Consider the following 19,996-nt stretch of genomic DNA (forward strand, 5'->3'; position numbering starts at 1 on the left):
AGGTGAACAAAAACCATCTATCTTTTTGTTCAGTGATGTGGCAAACATGTCTACACTCAAACGACTGCAACACTTCCATATCTCTCAAATATGCTTGTGAGAGGTCTATCAAGACCATTCAATCTTTGTGTTTGATAATTTTTTGAGTACTGTATTGTGAACTTGTTGAGTGCTGAGACATCTAGAACTGGGCTCCAATCTCTTGAGAATTTGAAGACTTGGAATAACCTGTTGCAGACCCCTAGGGAAGGGTTTAAGATCTCCTATAACCATCTTTCTCTATAAGTTTCAGAAGTGAAATTCGGAATAAGGGACCATCCTAGTGTTCTACGATAAGGTTACATGTGTAATTCACTTATGTTTTTAGCCAAAGATAATGCTAACAGGGAGTGTTTTGTTTGTGATATCTTTAAGGGGTGCGACTCATGACCCCTGCCTGGAATTTTGGAAATCCAGTTGTTCCGACACGATGTACAAACCTCGTAATCATTTAATATAGGAATTCGCTTCAGCTCAACTGAAACAGCCGAAGAGAAAGAAAACCAGGCAGTTGTGCTGAATAGTTGGCTGGCGGTTTGGCACGGAGCCTAGCTTCCCCCCCCCCCCCCCCCCCCCCCAGCCCGCTTTCCTCATTCACTTGCTTTGGCTCAAAGTGGATGGTTGTGGTACTCTCTGCTCTCTATGCTGCAGCCCTTTGCCTTCTCTGGTACTTGTGTACTAGTGATTGTGTGATTGTTATGGAGGGAAATGTTACTTGTAAGATGTGATGTGTAGGCCGTGGCGGGCGCTGCAGTAAGTGGCTTTCATCACCTTCTGTAGACCCACGCACGCTCTGCCCAACATGCAGGGGAAAACCTTGCTCTCAAGGTTCTCCCTGCCATGAGTGTGAATCCTGGCCGCCCTTGCAATGGCAAGCTTTTAAGAATCAACGCAAATATCACCGGAGCCCTAAAGCTTCTTCTGCTTCGTAGAGCTTGCCTCTTTCGAAGAAGAAGAAGAAGAAGAAGGGGAAGAAGAAGAAGGGGAAGCTGGTTCAAAGTGTGTCGTTTCGAGAGACTACCACAGTGAAGTTTGCTCACGCCCTCTCCGAGTCGGAGGAGGGTGTGAGTATGATGGAAGCTCGGATTCACAGCCTGTCGAGGATTTCTCGGGTTTCGCCGGGGAAGCGGGTGACCTTACCTCCCGTTACTTCGGCGATCTCGAGGGACACCCGGGAGATTGTTGGACTGTCTGATACCGATGACGACACGTTACCTGGTAATATGAGGGAACTTTGGGCGTCTCTCGGATTATCAGGTAAGCCTGACTTGGATTTGTTAAAACGCCGTTTTACTCTGGCGGATGAGATTGAACAACGTCATTTGAATGATCCGATTGTTGATGAACACATGAATGTAACTGATTTTGTAACTTTATTGGCTCCCATGTTCCCTGAGGCCCCTGTTGTTGTTGACCATGTACCTGTTAAAGCATTTGTTCCTGACAAAATGCAAACTTTTTCCAAGGGTAAAATAACTGCAGGACTCCCTGTTAAAGCAAGGGAAAGTAAGGTTTTAAACATGGAGATTTCTTTAACGACTGCTGGCAAACCCCTTACAGCTTCGCTCGCAAGTCAGTTAAAATTAAAATCTGCCAAAACTCATGCTGATACAATATGTTTTTCAGGTTCACCACGTTCATCGACCACGGCTCTTCCTACAGACATGGCTCAGGTTGTTCATCCTCATCCAGTGTCGTCTGCTGTTGCCTCGACCACCGTTCCAGTACCTCAGAGGGGGCACAAGAAGAGGAAGCATGGGTGGTATTCCGCTTCTAGTTCCTCCTCCTTTCTCTCCTCCTCTTCGTCTTCATCTTCTGACTCTGATTGTTCTCCCCCAAGGAGAAAGAGGAAAGCAAAGAGGGCCAGTTAGGCCAGTCGCAGTTGAAGGAACATACCGCCCCAAGACACCTCTTCTCCTCCGGAGGATGAGGGCGACATGAGAGATTCCCATGTTCCCCGCGCTCGTGGGATTGTTCACGGCGAATCTCGCGCAAGGCCTCCATGCACGACAACCGCACTCAAGGGCGTAGGTATCGTCTCCCAGAGCATGGTGATGGGGTCCTCGGGCCCCCCGAGCTGCTACTTAGACTCGAATTGAACCACTCTTGAGCGGGGAAATGAGAGTCCCGGCTTTGGCATGAGAAATATCAGCTGTGGTCTCTCATGAAGAATCCGCGGTACGCACGACTACTTCCACGGGGGTAGCCACGTGGACCGACTTCGCGACTCATGTGTTGCGTGAGCAGGGAGCAGGGCCAGACAGCCGCGCGCTCAACCCGCGCAACTCGGGCCCGGCATGTAGCCACCTCGCGGCTCAGCCCGCGACATGGGGGTGCACCAGGCTAGCTCTCGCGCATACCAGCCGCGCGAGGTGCAGCCGACCCCCCCCTGCTTTCTTGCCATGTAACAGGTGAGGCCGCGCACACCACTCACGCGACTAACCTGTCTACACCTCCTGGTGTGAGCGCTGCATTTCCCAGCAACCCCGCTCGCGCTCGAGCTCCTTCGGGAGCTTCGTGGGGCTCTCAGCGACCAGTCACGCACTAGGTCGCAGTGGGAACCTTGATGCATTTCGTCGGGGATGAACCCTGCCAGGGTCCTTCCTTGACTCCTGAATACACACCTGGTTCAGTCTTAGGACCAGAGCGAGGGTATTTATGGGGGATGTCATCACCTGTGCAGCATGTCGCTTCCCCTACACCTACGGATGTAGCGGGACCGAGGGATCAGCCACCTCCACGGCCTTCACCGGCCATAGAGACGGAAGATCCCGAGGTGGAGTCGGCGTTCCTAGAGGTCATTAACCTCATGCGTGAGATTAATGATCTCAGGGCTTCTCCTGCGGTAGTGTCTGAGGATAAGTGTACAGCCTTGGAGATTCTATGGGTAGCTCCCGAAGGCAGTTCATGGCTCATCACGCTACCCTGGTCGAGACAGGCTGCTTGAGCATTGGACCAAGTGAGAGACCAGGTCGCAGGACCTGGTGACTAGCTTAGGAGCCAAGGTTCGAACAAGCTTCTCCCTCAACCAGTCCAGCGACAGAAGAGGTACTATGTCACAGAGTCTTCTGTGCCTTGTCCTCTCCCTCTCGACCCCGCGGTCGGAGCGCTTGCTGGGGTTCCTCGGTCGAGAGTTTGAAATCTCAGAGTGTCTCCATCTTGGGCGCTGAGATTTCAACTATGGAGTCCATCTCTGTAGCTGCTCTCCATACTGCTTCGTGGCTCGACCACTGGTGTGGTATGGCCACAGTGTTCGACCACTGGTGTGGTACGGCCACAGTGTTCGCGAGGGATACCAAGCTCGCTACCCCCGAACACATGGAGCAGTGCAGTACAGGAACCTGGCTTTGTCTGGTGGGAAAGCTGTTGCTTTTCTCTTGGACCAGCTTGCTACCCAGTATGCCAATCTGATCCTCAAAAAGCGCGAGGCTGTAGCCGCTCATTTGGCGAGACAGATTGGTTCAGGAGAGGCCCTGGCACTCAGGAACGCTCCTATTAGAGCAGCAACCTCTTTCTTTCCACCAGAGGAAGTTCAGGCCGCAAGGGATAAATGGCGCCTCGACTCGAAGGACTCCATTATCCACCAGGCGCAGGCTGCGAGTTTCAAGGGACCTGGTCCCCGCGAAACCGTCCGCGGCCAGTCCGAGTCAGGCCAAGCCCACGGGAAGTAGTTAGGATACCACTGGTTGTGCTCCTGCTGCTCAAATGCAGCCGAGACCTGCTCCTGTTCAGAAGGGCTTTGCTCCCAAACAGACCTTTCAGCCTCCCTTGGGAGCTCTTCCACGCCAGGGAAAGAACAGGGGCAAGTGAGGGAAAGGGAAACGCTGAGATTGGCTTTCCCCTTCCCATGCTGCCGAAGGTAGGTGGATGCCTATTGCGCCATTGGGCAATGTGGCAGCACTTCGGGGCTGAGGAATGGGTAGTGTTGACCCTTCGCGAAGGGTACAAGCTCCCATTCGTGCTTCATCGGCCCACCTATCATCCACTCCAATAGCGTTCCACACGTATGCTCCAACATCTCTGAAGGCTCTGGCCGTAGAGGCGGAGGTCCAGGAAATGTTGGAGAAGGATGCGCTAGAAGTCGTACACGATCAGTCACTAGGGTTCTACTGTCGTGTCTTCCTTTTTGAGAAGGCGACAAGAGGTTGGAGACCGATCATCGACCTTTCGCCATTGAACAAGTTTGTTCAGGAAACTGCGTTAAAGATGCAGACAGTTCGCACTGTCCTGTTTAGCCATCAGGCAGTACGACTTCATACTTTCGATACACTTGAAGGATGCATACTTTTAAGTACCAGTTCATCGGTCGTCTTTAAAGTACCTCCGATTCACCTTCCAGGGCACGGTGTACCAGTTCAAAGTCCTGTGCTTTGGACTGTGCACAGCTCCCCATGTGTTCACGCGAGTGTTCACCGTGGTAGCAGCTTGGGCCCACTCAAAGGGCATCCGCCTACTGATGTGCTTCAACGACTGGCTGATTCTCGCTCCCTCGCAGGAGCAGTTGATTCATGACTGAGACTCACTTCTGGCAGTTTGTCGCAATCTGGGGATCGTGGTGAATTACAAGAAGTCGAACCTCATTCCCAAGCATACTTGAAGTATCTGGGAGTGCTGGTCGACTTGGCAGCAGCTCACGTTCTTCCCTTGGAAGAACAGATCAGCAGACTTTGAGAGGTTGCGCAGCCGTTCCTGTCGCAGGAACAACTTCCAGCCCTCCAGTGGCAAGCTCTTCTAAGTCACCTCTCCTCGCTGGAGAAGCTCGTTCCTTTTGGGCAGATCCATCTCTGCTCCCTTCAGTGGTGTCTGAAGGAGCAGTGCTCGGCAGCCACCGATCCTCCCTCTCGTCCGGTCCTAATGGAATGCGAGGTAAGGGAGGATCTCCTTTGGTGGCTAAACGAGGAAAATCTCGTGAGAGGGTTTCTCATAAACCCTCCTCCACCTCAGTTCCGTCTGTTCACAGACGCGTCCACGGAAAGTTGGGGTGCACACCTGGATGACTTAGTCGTGTCAGGTGTGTGGTCGGAAGAGGAGAAACACCTGCACATCAACGTGCTGGAAATGATGGCAGTCTCGAGAGCACTCATTCATTTCCAGGCCCGTTTGAGAGAGCACTCAGTAGTGCTGATAAGCGACAACACGTCCGTGGTCGCGTACGTTAACAAGCAAGGGGGCATGCTCTCACGTACCCTGCAGCAGTTGACAAGGCAGGTGTTTCTGTGGGCAGAGTCAACACGTAACCTTGTCAGCCAGGTACATTCCACTCAAGAGAAATGTTCTGGCAGACGTCCTAAGTCGCAGAAACCAGGTAATAGGGGCAGAATGGTCTCTTCACCCTTGGGTAGCGAGTCGAGTATTCGACCTCTGGGGAGAACCATGCATCGACCTTTTCGCAACACGGCACAACGCCAAGCTTCCCGTGTTTTGCTCTCCAGTACCAGATCCCGCGGCTGCATTCGAGGACGCACTGCAACATCCCTGGGATTGACTGGATTACTACGTGTTTTTTCCCCCTCTCGCTTGCTTCGCGCAGTCCTGTCCCGGGTCCTAGTAACCCCAGGACTCAGGATGACTCTCATTGCTCCACTATGGCCACACATGGAGTGGTTTCCCAATCTGTTGTCGTTCCTGGTCTAGGCACCGAGAGAGCTACCACACTGGCCCAATCTCCTTCAACAACCCTTGTCGAGCAGGTACCACCAGGCGGTACAGTCGCTCAGACTTCACGCGTGGAGACTATCCAGCATCTCCTCAGAACGCAACGCTTTTCGCAACTCGCTGTGAGAAGATCCTCCTCCTCAGTCTACCAGGGGAGTGGTTGGTCTTCTGTGATTGGTGTAGTGGAAGGGGTATCTCTCCAGTTGGAGCCTCTCTGACTCAGATCGCAGACTTCCTAGTCTTTCTTCGCAGAGATAAGCCCCTTTCGGTTTCTGCCATTTAAAGGGTACAGGTCTGCCCTTGCAATGGTGTTCTGTCTGAAGGGCATAGATATCTCCAACGCCATGGAGATTTCTATGCTCATTAAGAGCTTCGAACAGTCTTGTCTCCCGAGGGAACTTCGAGTTCCCCAGTGGGATGTCACTCTAGTTCTCGGGTCTCTTACTCGTGCTCCGTACGAACGCTTGAGCCGTGCCTCTAACCCTTAAGACTGTTTTTCTGCTATCCTTAGCATCAGCGAAGAGAGTTGGGGAGTCACACAGCCTCTCTTGTAATGTCACTCATGCAGAGGGTTGAAAGGATATCTCCTTGAGTTTTGTGCCAGAGTTCATGGCTAAGACTCAGAAACCAGCGATCCACGATCCCAAGTTCGAGGCCTTCACTATTCCTTCCTTACTAGGTTGCGGCGAGTGGCGGTTCAGGTGAGAGGCTTCTCTGTCCCGTCAGGTGTCTCCGGTGCTATCTAAAGCAAACTCGGCATCTCAGACCTGAATTACGATAACTCTTTGTTAGAACTGGCAGAGCCAAGAGGGAGGTGTCGAGGAACACAATATCCCTCTGGATCCGTGAAACCATCCGCAAGGCGTATGAGACTTCCTCAAGAGTCCAAGCACCAGCGAGGGTTAAAGCTCACGAGATCAGGGGCATTGCCCCCACACTCACTTTCAAGAGAAATCTTGCAGTGGGCCAAGTGCTGAAGGCTGGCATTTGGAAATGCCAGACCACCTTTACGGCCTTTTACTTGAGGGTGTTTACACACAAGTCCTTGGACACCTTTTTTCTTGGCCCTGTGGTAGCGGCTCAAGCTATTGTCTGACCTCTCCAGTTCCTCCGGGACAGGGAAGTCTCATGTCTTGATTTTTATGGTATGTTTGGCAGTGTGAAAGCAGTCTGCATGTGATCCGCCTTTCTCTCTGTCTCCTCCCTTGGAGTTCCATACATCAAGACAAATCTTCCCAGGTAAGATTGCTAGAGTTTGTTTACAGGTATTCTCCCCCTGTCTTCTGTTAGGCATGGAAGACAGTGGATGTATAAACCCTTTGCCTTTTGGTTATGGAGGTTCATCCAGTCACTGTGACCCCAGGGTTGAGTGTCTCTTACATTCACCCTCTCAGGTCGCGCGATTCTCTTACCCATCGAGCGACCCGGCTCCCAGTCTTTCAGACCCCACCATCATCATGTCGGGTCAAGAGACAGGGGTAGGTGGATTTAGTCCTCTGCTCTCATTCAACACCAGGTCTATATCCAGGCAGTTAGCTGTTCACAAGCAGCAAAGGCAAACCTTCCAGCAACCAGTGAGTCTTCCTATATTAAATGATCATGAGGTTTGTATATCGCATCGGACCAAATGACAATTTGTCCCAAATTGTATTTTTCCTAGCTATACAAACACGTAATCATTTAATATAAATGCCCGCCTCTACTACCCCTCTCATGTTCCACATTGAGCCTAAAGCGTTTGAATGTGGAAAGCGGGCTGGTGGGGGGGGAGGCGAAGCTTATACCGCCAGCCAACCATTCAGCACAAGTGCCTGGTTTTCTTTCTCTTCAGCTGTTTCAGCTGAGCTGAAGCGAATTCCTATATTAAATGATTACGGGTTTGTGTAACTAGGAAAAATACAATTTAGGACAAATTGTCATATTGTTTGAAGGAAAGATTTTGATATCAGTTTCTTATTAACAATTCTCTCTAACCCCTCCTAAGAGGCTCTCAGTTTTCTGTGATTTTTTTATAGCATCGTAAGTAAACTTTTATTGCATATTTTTCTAGGTTATATTTATTGTATTTCTTTGGCTGCTCGTTCATATATCTATAATTTTTATGTTATGGTTATGCTGAATGATGCACAAAGTGTCGGAGACAATAATTAGATATGATTGAAGTGTAAAATTTGGCCTGAAAATACAGTGAGAATATATTATACTAATCAAGTCTTACTCATATGTGGACATTTGATACATGTAGCGTATATTTTTCTGGATTTGATAGAAGGGGCTCACTGTTTAGTAAATAACCTTGAAATGTGTTAATTGTGTCCTTATGATCCCCAGTGTTGAAGAAAACTACTGCTAAAAGCATATGCATATGCATACTAAAGTATTTTGAAGCAATCTCTACAACGGGTGTATCTCAACGGGTGGTTGGTGCCTTGGCCAACCTACTACTCTAAAATAGAAGAATGCTATGATATGCTTTCTCAACTTCTCCAAACAGCAGTTTTTTCCCTTTTTCATCTGGCTTGGAAAAGATTCCATCCAGTTCAGTGGGTACATTTTGTGGTGCGGAAGGCCCATCAAATAACTTAGTCGATCCAATGTTTGTCGAAGAAACCTAAGCTTTCTCCAAGATATCTGTCCAGTTTTTCAAGGGCCAGTTTTTATGATAGATATTGGTAAGCTACTAGATAATATAAAAAGGTTATTTGTATTGGTGTAAATCAAACATTTTTTCAGTGAAATTAATAATTTAGATAGTTTATTGAAATATTGATTTCTTATAAAAGAAATTATATATCAAGGCTATTGAGGTTTAGAACATACTGGATAGCCTAGTCTTATGAAGTATCTCGGCATAAACTTATTCTCTTTAGGGTTGAGAGTGTATTCAGGGTTTTTTTAGGTTTTACTTTTAAAAACTCACTGTTCCTTAAATTAATCATTGTAATCCAATAAGTAATGGTACATTTCAAAATGAATTTCTGATTTTAAATTTTGAAGGTTTGCTTTTAAAATCTCTCAAATATAATAGTTTTCATTTTACCATTAACAGATTGCTTATTAACATTAGTATTAGATAGGTGTCTTGATATATGTCAGGTCTTTTCCTGTAATGGGATTTTGAGGGTGGGAAGATGATTTTATCATCTTATTTCAAAACTAGTTATATGTATACTAGATAATAGACTCTTTGTTTTACATAACCTTTTTGGGGAGGAAAGGCAGTACAAGGTCAGAAAGAGTTTCTCTGTTCTTTGAGAGCTATAAAGTTGTGTTAACAAGACTTAAACATCGAGATTAAAAGTTTTTAATTGGTTTACAAAAATTCAATTTCAGAAGCCATCTTTCCTAGAATGCTATGTTGCTTATAGTTAAGAGTTCAGAGATTGGTAGTGCAGCTACTTCTCTCTTTGTGAAAAACGTTTTATAGTCGGGTTTTTGCAAGGCTTTATCTAAAAGAAACTGGGTTTTATTAAAAATTTACTGGACATTAGATGAAGTGGTAACTGCAAGAGATATGGTGCAAATAAGAATTTACTGTTAGTGTATTTGCCTAAACTTAATTTAAATTTAATCTTTATTTTTCTCAGTGAGAAAGCTCAAGCTTTTAATTATTATATTAAACTTAAGTGTTAATAGGTGGAGAGTAGTTATAGGTATGTAATTCAACTAGGAAATTTGATTAATTGTGAGTGTACTTTGTGTATGGATTGGTTACCTTTTAATTAGTCACTGGTGGTTTATAAATGTATTAATGTAAATTGTTACTTTCCCATCTCTTTCCTTCACTAACCTACCTCCATCAAAGTGTGATTCAGTAATGTGAACATAAGGGAGTTTTTCCTCCCTCTCTGATCAGTGATGTCAAGAGATAAACTTATTAATCTAGTTTTCAACTTTGAAAACAGAAGGGAAAGGGAGCAATTATTTGTCATTGGATACCAGATTGATGGTTTCCAGATGGGGAGGAACTTTTCAAATAACGAACCCCCATCCCCTGGATACGCTGACTCTCCCCCCCCCCCCCCAGCACTGTTGATGACCTCTGCTAATCAAATTAAGGAAAATTTGTCATTTTTGGCTAATTTTTTGGGGCTCGCAATGTTGCTAAATTGCAGTAAAATATGGATTTATTGCAATTCCAATTGTAAATTGGTAATTAGAGGCCCAAAATATATTATTTTTCCATTTTCCAAAGAGAGGAATTAGGAATCTTTATCTGGGGTTAGCCATTGACATGTAAAATTCTTTGAGATAGAAACAATTTGAACATCAGGATAATATAGAAATAATTTATTTTATTCTTTTATACTAAAATCTCTTATTTTCATATATACCTTTCAGTAGAACTAGGAACCAACCCTTCTCCCCACTTGCAAGATGATATTTACCTTTGGTGGTCAAGTCCACTTATATATTAGGTATTGTTTACACATTTCCCTGGGTCAACCTTACAACACTGATCTTGCACCATGGGAGTGTTTTGGCAACTCGTTTAAAGTTTAAAGGAGGAAGGGTACGATAGGCGGGGGAGAAAATTTTTTCTTAATTGTCTTTATGAAGAGTTAGCAGAGTTCAGAATTCCAATTAATAGCAGGATCTATTCAGAGGTAAGTATGGAAATAAAAAATTTTAGTTTGAAAATCATGTTACTGTTGGTTCTGGACTCAACTAAGTCAATTAGTGAATAGTTGGTTATTTCAAGAAGACACTTTAGCCAAGTAGATTAATGAGCTACTAATTCTTTCTAGAAGTGGTTATACTGTTGAAGCCTATTATTTCTATTTTAACAGATTTTAGGGCTAAAAATGGCCAGTACCCTGATTTTTGCTACATTTATTTCCTTGACCACATTAATTTAAAGGGATTTGATGGAAAGATTTGTATGTCCAATTTGAGATTTGATGTTTTATTTGTGGATAACAGCTTCTCCTTAAGATGCCGTCCCTAACTTATTTTGTGGAGCTAATTTCTACATGTCCCATGAAAATTACTCGCAATAGGATAAGTAATTTCTTCCCATTTTGAAAGTTAGTGGTTATGTTATTAGGGAAGTGGGTACCTTTTAATTTTTATCAAAATATTTTCATAGACAGGTTTACTGCTGTATTTCAATGGCATACCAAATACAGTTGTTACTACATTTTATTTGAAAAAATGCTTTGTATTCTCATAAAGATTATTTGACTCTAGGTGCTACTATTTCTGCTTGGCTGTAGACTAAATACAGTAGTAGAATTCCTTAGATATAATATATTCATGTTTATTCTGATTGAGACAAAATAGGTATTAGTAGATATACCTCTGCTGAGTTTTTAAATAGCTCAATTTTCTGATAGTAAAGGAGCTTTAAATTTATGGGTAGCCATTGGTACATTTGAGTCATGCTACCTGTGATTCTTTATTAATATCTCTGTTTAAGGAAAGACCATCCCTTCTTTTAAGTTCGTAATGGACTGGTTGACCCCCCCCCCTCCCCATAAAAGAGGGATCTGTATTATGAATTCCTTCCTTAGTATAATGCGTGAGAGTAGAAAGTTATGGAAACAATGAGGTGAAACATATTTTTAGTTTAGAAAATATTTTGCCTTTAATTTTTGGATTATAACTTGTCCTGCTCCTGAAAAGACTGATAGTTAGCACTATAACTCACCAGTGACATTAATTTAAGTAAACAGAATTTTGAAGATTAAGTGTATCAATTTGATATTTACCTGGAAGGTATATGTATACCTCCCCTTCTCCTCCCCAATTCAATTTGGTGTTTGGCTAGAGGTCTTTAACAACTTTGGAAGTGTGAGATCACCAGGTTAGCCAAGACTAATGGACCAGTGAGCGTAGTTTCAGCATCATTGTATGGAATAATCCTGCTCTTGGTGGTATAGAGCAGAGAATGTAAGATATTGAGAGAATTTTTTAATTTCAATTTAAAGGTAAAAAAAGGTTGTTTCATATGCATGAGCATCAAGACTCACAGGCTAGTATGGAAATAAAGAATTTTATCATTAAAATATTGTTTTATTACTTGTATTTATAAGCTTTCTGTTTTTCAGTTGTTACAGAAATCAAACTGTCAACTGCTTGAGCCTTTCATGGAGCTGGAGATCATTGCTGATGAAAGTACCTTATCAGCAGTATTAGCAGACATAACGCGAAGACGAGGAAATATCATAAGAATTAGTCAGCGTCAAGAATCAAAGGTAAGCATTATAAAGAGTTATTGATCATGAAGATAATTTTTGCTCCATTTTCTCAAGGTTCACTGGGCTTTTGACTGAAGGACGTAAAAAAGGGAGTCACTGTGCATGCAAAACTGGGATTCTCAAGTATTTCTTGATCACCGTCCTCATTTTTTTGTGATCATATAGTGCTTTTATCAAATCTATTCACTGTTTGTATTTCAAATTACAGAAGGATTACTATTCCAATGTTTATTACCAATAATTTTTATTTTCTCCATAGTCTATCTCAGGCCTTTTTCACTAAATTGATCAGTAAATGATAAAGAATGTGGATTTAACATTTAGTCAGTAGTGATTAGTTGCCAGTACTGTAGGCCAAGAGGAGGGATTTGATATTACTCCAAAGGAGTCATTGTTTCTGTAATTCATAAAAGAAGAACAAGGTGACAGAAAACTTGGTTAGATTGCCTGAAATAGTGTATAAGAAAACAGGGACTGCAGTAGTAACAGACTGTTGCATGAAAGATGTTTGAAGTTAGTGTTGGGTTTCATCAAGGATCAGTGTTAGATCCTTTCTATTTTTGCTGGTTATGGGGAAAAGAAGGGAATATTGATGAAAATCTGTGGGAATTATTATATGCAAAGGATCTTGTTATTATATCAGAGATTGAAAAATTATGTAGAGAAAAGTAAGAAATTGGCACATATTTCTTGAATGCTGTTTTATGAAGGTAAATGTGGGTAAAACAAGAAGGGGAGAAGGGATAAGATATTTATTTGAGATGGAAGTGGTTTAGATTTAAAACATACAAAATTTTTCAAATATTTGGGATGCAATATATTCTTAGATAGGAAAGAAGGTGTGACGCTAAGGATGATAGTATGATAAGCAGCTTGGAGTAAATGGAGGGAGATGGTTGGGGTAAGGTGAATAGATTTGAACTGAAAATCAATAGTATTGAATTGTTATCAGACTAATCATGATGGGTGATTCTAAGACATGGGGAAATATTATAAAAGGGAATAAGAGAGGCTAGGACAAATAGAAATGAAGATTTTGAAGTGGATTTTTGTGATTTCACTATGTGAATGGTTGTGAAATAATGAAGTCAAGAAATGAGGCTGATAAGTAAATGTTATTAAATACAATAAAACTGTCAAGATTGAAATAATGTGGACACATGGTAAGGATGTGTGATGAGTGGTCTGGTGGAACCTTTTTGTGGTGGAATGTCAAGAAGGTGGCAAAAGGATTAGATCTCAGGATGAAATAAAGGAGAATTTGAGAAAGAAACATTTAAAGGAAGATACTATTGACAGTAGTAGTAGAAGATGCCTTAAGATAACTTGGAGATACTAGTGGGATTGAAGTAAAATAGCAAGTATCATTCTAAGATACTCAAAATTTCAAATATGAAATTCCTTATTTCATTAATTACCCAGGTCTCACATTGCTTACACCTCGAAACAAGCACTTCACCTTTGAATAGAAAATAAAAACCAACCATAACCAATCTTCCCTATTCTCAAAACATTAGATATCTGTATGTCAAGTGATTTCAAGCACCCTAGTGACGCCTAGCCTTTCTATGAAACATTCATAATCTGGAGGTGAGACAGTTAAAGTATGACTCAACCACTAAAGTAGATCCTGAGACTCCCAGGTAAGTATTGAGAAGAATAGGATTATTAAAGTACAGTAAAATTTATTATTTCTATACTCGCCTTTGAATAAAAAAGATTGTTTACTGCAAGTGCTAACTTGACAACCTCAGGGAAAATTTATAGCATTTTCTCTCAATGCTATCCTCCCCTTCCCCTTTCCATGGGACTATTACGTGGCCACCCACCTGCCATGTACTAAGAGGGAGTGAAAACAGGAGGTTCCAAAGCAAAACCAACAACAATAATATATCTTAAGTTGCCTGCTGTACTATGACAGACTTTGTTTTCTTTAGCACTTTGAATTTTTATATGACATATGTCAATTGATGATAAGCATCACTGGAAACCAATACTAGTACTGGAGACAGTACATCATAGGTGTTTTTTTGCTGCCAAGCCACCATCTTTCACTTTGTTGTAGTACAATGATCATCTTGGTGATCTTAATTGGAAGTCTCTACACCAACTTTTAAGTTAATTATAGTTAATTAAGTTCTGGTTTTTATCTACTAATCTTAGTGGTATGGTTTACTTAAGGGGACCATCTGATATGTCTTGTATTTTTTGTTCTAATTATTCAAAATACATTATTTCCATATATGTTTTAGATATATATAATACCTTCATCATACAAAAATTTAGAGTCATTGGAGCAAAAGCTTTTAAATTTACTAGTAAAAATTTTTTTTTAAATTTAGCAATTTCTTCTCTAATGTGACACCAATTGTATTGAAAATCATACCATAAAACTACTTTATAAACTGAATAATTCTGTGACAGAATTTTTATTTTTATTTTTTTATTGAATTTTTTTTTGTTTAGACACTAAACACACAGAATTATGGGACTTTTATTACTCTTCCCAGTGATATTTCCTATCTAAAATTGAACAATAAATAACCGAGTAACAGCTACCTTGTGAATAAATATGTGTTTGAGTTAAAAGCTCCCAAAGATTGGCTATGTAAATTTTCACTTTTTTTCTTTGAAAAATCAAAATAATATTATTATGATAACCTTGCTTTTTACTTTTATTGTTTATTCCTACAAAAAGGCTCCCTAAATGAGGTATTTAAACCGTAAGTGTACTACTACACTTAGTGTAAGGGTGTCATGAGTTCCCAGCTCCCTCTCATTGGTGTCAGTTTCGTTAGAATGTTCCAGCTCGCTCTCTGCTTACTTCTTGCTCTTTCTTTGACCTTAGGTAACTTCGGCATTGCTATAAAATTCACGTGGATGTTGTAAAAACACAACGTACACACAAACCGCAAATAAACAAACGCATGTATACCATACCTCAGAGACGTCTTTGAAGTCACTGGCTCCAACCTTGGTCTGAGTTCTCATGGTCCCTTTCCTCTCCCAATACCTTCCATCTCTGCTAGATGTACGAGATTTTGAAAAAAAAATTTAAAAATCGCTGTATATATGCAAAAATAATCACACAAAGACAATCTTGTCAAACTCAGTTATGCAGACGACGCAGTTAGGATGATAAAATTTAAAGACTGCTTTTTCTTCATTATTTGTAAAAATAATTGGCTGAAACTTCTGAAGACCATGTACGACATGTTTTTGCATATGAAGAAACAGTAACTCAATTTTCGATTTTTTCAAGTTATGTTATCCACTATAGCGAACAGTCACTTTAATAAATGTTAATAGTTACTTCATTTTCAGATGTTTGTTTTAATATAGTTATTACAGTCCATGATTTGTTGAGCCCAGCTTTCACAACAGCATGGTAAGAATTTAGGTTAAAAATATTTCTATGAATCTCCCCTGATATTCATATTACTTATCTAGAAGCTTAGTTTTATTGACACTTACCCATAAAAAGTTTTTTAAAGTTAAATTTTCCCATTTTCTTTTGCTTCAAACCATATGTGTCCTTAGAATTAGGAACAGAGCTCTTTACCATAACTTTAGGAACAAAGCCCCCTACCGAAAGTGGTAGGAAGCCCAGGTTGTTGCCCTAGGAAATACTGTATACTGTACAGTAATTTGCAATTTCTTCGTCTAGACTGTCTGGCAGTGATCAAACACACTCTCACATTGTTTATATACTGCCTTTTTAAGATGTCCTCCCCTGGTTTAGTTTACAATTATTGCTTTGGAATGTGCACTGGAATTATTTTTGGGATATCATGTTCCGCATTCCCTTGTTTCATGTCGGGCAATTCTGTAATTTAATTATTGTTGCGAAGAAGGTGTTTCACTCTCGGTACCACTGATTGGAAAATGTTTCAATGATAAACGAACAGGTTAACAGAAGACTAGGCTAGTTGAATGTATTAGGATACAGAGGACTAGGCTAGATGAATGTAGCGGGATAACAATATTAACACACTGACACCTGTAGACAACACACATGTTCAACCTTTTTATTTGATAGAAATGAGTTTCATAAGCTCACGACATCACTCGTTAATTTTGTTTAAACTTTAGAAGTCCAGTGAATCCTCCCTTAGTATTCGTAATTTTGGTCCTTCTCGCTCCATTGTCATCATAAATCAATAGCATTTAATTCGGTAAAGGTTCTGAACATACACTGTGCTTTACAGATTCAAAAGCCTCACACCGAGCCTTTTTCTTCTTAGTGTTTCTGCTGGTAAATCCTTGCATTCTGCAATTCTAGTCGCTGTATAAGACAACTAAATTGTGAAGTATTAGACCGAGCAAGTTTAAACTAAATTATGAAGTAGAAGACCGAGCAAGTTTAAACTGAATTGTGAAGTAGAAGACCGAGCAAGTTGAAATAAAAATGTGAGATAGAAGACTGAGCAAGTTGAAACTAAAATGTGAAATAGAAGACCGAGAAAGTTTAAACTAAAATGTGATGAAGAAGACCGAGGAAATTCAAACTAAATTGTGAAGTAGAAGACCAAGCAAGTTTAAACTAAAATGGAATGTGGATGACCGAGCAAGTTTAAACTAAATTGTGAAGTAGAAGACCGAGCAAGTTTAAACTAAAATGTGAGGTAGATGACCGAACAAGTTTAAACTATTATGTTAGGTAGAAGACCGAACAAGTTTAAACTATTATGTGAGGTAGAAGACCGAGCAAGTTGGTCTGATCCTCATATCACCTCTGTTGACTGATGTAAGTACAATCTCTTATATGACTTATGTGGATGGCATGTCTTTGTATCATCATTATCATCTTCTCCTACGCCTATTGACGCAAAGGGCCTTGTTTAGATTTCGCCAGTCGTCTCTTTCTTGAGCTTTTAATTCAATACTTCTCCATTCATTAACTCCTACTTTGCGCTTCATAGTTCTCAGCCACATAGGCCTGGGTCTTCCAACTCTTCTAGTCCCTTGTGGAGCCCAGCTGAACATTTGGTGAACTATTCTCTCTTGGGGAGTGCAAAGAGCATGACCAAACCATCTCCATCTACCCCTCATCATGATCTCGTCCACATATGGCACTCGAGTAATCTCTCTTAAGGTTTCATTGCTAATCGTGTCCTGCCATTTAACTCCCAGCATCCTTCTGAGTGCTTTGTTCTCAAATCTACTAAATCTATTGGAGATTTTTTCATTGGCATACCATGCCTCATGTCAATACAATAACACCAATCTCACTAAACTGATTTTTATATGTAATTTGAGGCGATTTGACTTCCAAATTTTACTTAACCTACCCATTGTGTGATTTACTTTTTTCAATCTTTCACTAAACTAATTCTAAAGACCCTGTATTGGAGATCATAGTTCCTAAATACTTGAATTATTCTACCTCATTTATCCTTTCTCTTTCCAATGACATTTCATCTTCCATTGTATACTCTGTTCTCATCATCTCTGTCTTTCTTCTATTTATCTTCAGCCCAACATCGTGTGATATTTCATGGATTCTGGTAAGCAAGCATTGCAAATCCTGTGGTGTTCTTCTAACAAGGACAGCATCATCAGCATACTCTAGGTCTGCTAAATTCCTATCACCAATCCAGTCCAATCCTTCTCCACCATCTATGACTGTTCTACGCATTACAAAATCCATGAGGAGGATAAACAACATAGGTGACAACACATTCCCTCAGAGTACTCCACTTTTCACTTTGTATGATTTCCTTAAATTTGGAAAGTTTCACCTAGTTTGGATTGTTTTCATCATGTTTTAGATGACAGGAAATTATTGAAAGCTCCCAAAGTTTTTTCATTTGACTTTTTCTGGTAGAGAAGGTGTCTTTGGACAGGAGACCTGTCACAGACCTTATAGATATGAACAAGTTTTGACTAAATTCATCCAAGAAGGAAGTCCCAAACAGGCAGAAGATGATAAGGCTGTTTGGGCATCATGATGGCAATCAATCTGAAGGAGGGGTACTTCCAGATCCCAATCTATCCCAGCTCCAGAGCAGGGACACACACCAACAACATTCGTCTTATACCTGGACAACTTCCACCTGGACAAACTCTTGTTCAATCATGATCTGGGATGGTAATGAAGCAGAATGTCAGCTTGATGCCTAAACAAAGACAAATTTATTTTGCAAAGACATTTACATCTTCAGATGAAGAGTTTTTCCACCTCTGGATGAACCAATGTCTTCAAGATGTAATTTTTTCTCTCCTTCAACAGGCCAATCTACAACACAGCTTTAGCAGAAGGGGGCTGTGTTATATGTATGTTAAATTCATGTATATTGTATTAAAAAACTTGTTAAAAGGGCTTATTTTTTCATGTTTGCTAATGTAAAAATAAAACAATTAATTTATATATATATATATATATATATATATATATATATATATATATATATATATATATATATATATATATATATATATATATATTTTGGGCTCAAGCCATGACGTCCTGATGGAAGGTTCCTTTTTGGTAGCTTCCTTGGGTATATTAACTACTAAGATATTCCCGGAGAATTTAACCACAGGTTATCACAGAATTCTAACTTCTGGAGCGAGTATCCTAAAGGTTTCCCTTTAAGACATCGTATATCAACAGGGGACGCATGTATTAACACGCTACATAGCTATCTGCACGCCATATAGAGTTAACACTTCGATATGGAGGGGCGGAGAATAACTGGGGAGCCGTTCCACAGCTATACTCGTCCGTGGCTACTTTTGGTACTCGAAACGTAAACAAACGGGGGCCATTGCTAAATGACGTCACGTCCGTCCTCATCCTTCTTTTAGTAGCTTGCCTTGCTAAGACGGATTTTCCCTTGTGCTTTTTTATCGGCTTGCATCTTCGTAATGTCGCTACCTTCAGCCTCGCCTTCTTCTGGAAAGTTGAGTACCTGGTCCCAGTATTGTTTAAATAAGCTCTGACTGTAAAGTAACTTATACTTTTCGAGATATTTCATGTTTTCTGGCGGACCTGTGCTACTACCGGACACGCCATTTTATGGCGTCGCTGTTCCCTTGCATGCTTTTTTTAGCTAGCCTGAATAGCTTATTCCGGCCTCTTAACTAATTGATATTGTTAGTTATTTAGTCTTCATAGCTAGGAACTTTATATATCATGTTCTGACGCTCTTTTATTCGGTCATCGCCTGACCCCATACTAGATTGCTAGCTTAGCCCCTAGGCCAGATTGCCTAGCACCAGTGTTCATGCATGATATATTCCAGTGATCCTAGGTTAAGTTATGAAGATAGTGGCATTATTTATGATACTGTTTACTGTGATGCAAGTGTTTTTTCGCCTTCAGGGACCATATAGGGGATCGGTTTGATAGTGTGCCTTTCTAACCTAACCTAAATGTAGGACCCCTATATGCTCCCTTCACCCCCTGCCTTAGGACATTCCCTCTGTGTGGCCCTGCTCCCCCTACCACGTAAGGGGATCAAGTCCGTATCAGAGTATTTATCGCTTCTCTGTCCTCCCTAAGGGAATGATCCCCCCTTAGGGTTGCGTCCGAGAAAGAGGAACGGCCTGTCCTTCCTCAGTTGCTGAGTTAGGTTACCTGACCTTCATTGCAACTTGCGATATGTCTTCCAGCCTACCTAGCTTGGGGTTTAGCATCCCTTCTCTAGGTTAGGCCTCGGTGGGGGCTAGTTCTGTACTATTAGCTTGAAACGGTACCCATGCACCGTTCTCATGCAGGTTACCTACCCTAGGCTAGGGAGCGTCCTCCCTTCCTTGGTGGCCGGTTTTGTACAGAGCCTCCCCTATGGAAGACCCCTCTTCTTCCCCCTCCCCACCTATCACTTAGTATGATCTAGCCTATACATAGGCTAGCCTATACACTTCTGTCCCTAGTCCTACAACTCCTCCTTAGGGTGGAGTGATAGGGCTATCTTGAGCTCCTGTGGGCAGGCCACTCTGGTACATATACCCTTCATAGCGTCCTATGGGGTTAGCCACTGGAAGCGATTTGTCCGCAGGGGTTCCCCCCCTCTTGGGTGTACCCTAACCCTCCCTTGGGTTGCTCTGGCACCCGGCCGACTGCCGGCCCCCGCCCCCTGCCATTGGGTGATAGGGCT

The 19,996-nt window shown here is 41.8% G+C and overlaps 1 protein-coding gene across 3 annotated transcripts in view; it reads left to right on the plus strand.

Moving 5' to 3' along the window:
• mRRF2 (mitochondrial ribosome recycling factor 2) overlaps window positions 1-19,996 on the plus strand; it is a 464,036-nt gene that overhangs the window by 411,509 nt on the left and 32,531 nt on the right. For all 3 annotated transcript variants that reach the window (XM_068384901.1, XM_068384905.1, XM_068384907.1), the window contains exon 15: window positions 11,745-11,891. In XM_068384901.1, coding sequence (XP_068241002.1) covers window positions 11,745-11,891 — 147 coding nt within the window. The remainder of the gene's footprint in view (window positions 1-11,744; window positions 11,892-19,996) is intronic.

This window comes from Palaemon carinicauda, chromosome 1, assembly GCF_036898095.1.
Source record: "Palaemon carinicauda isolate YSFRI2023 chromosome 1, ASM3689809v2, whole genome shotgun sequence".
Lineage (NCBI taxonomy): Eukaryota > Metazoa > Arthropoda > Malacostraca > Decapoda > Palaemonidae > Palaemon > Palaemon carinicauda.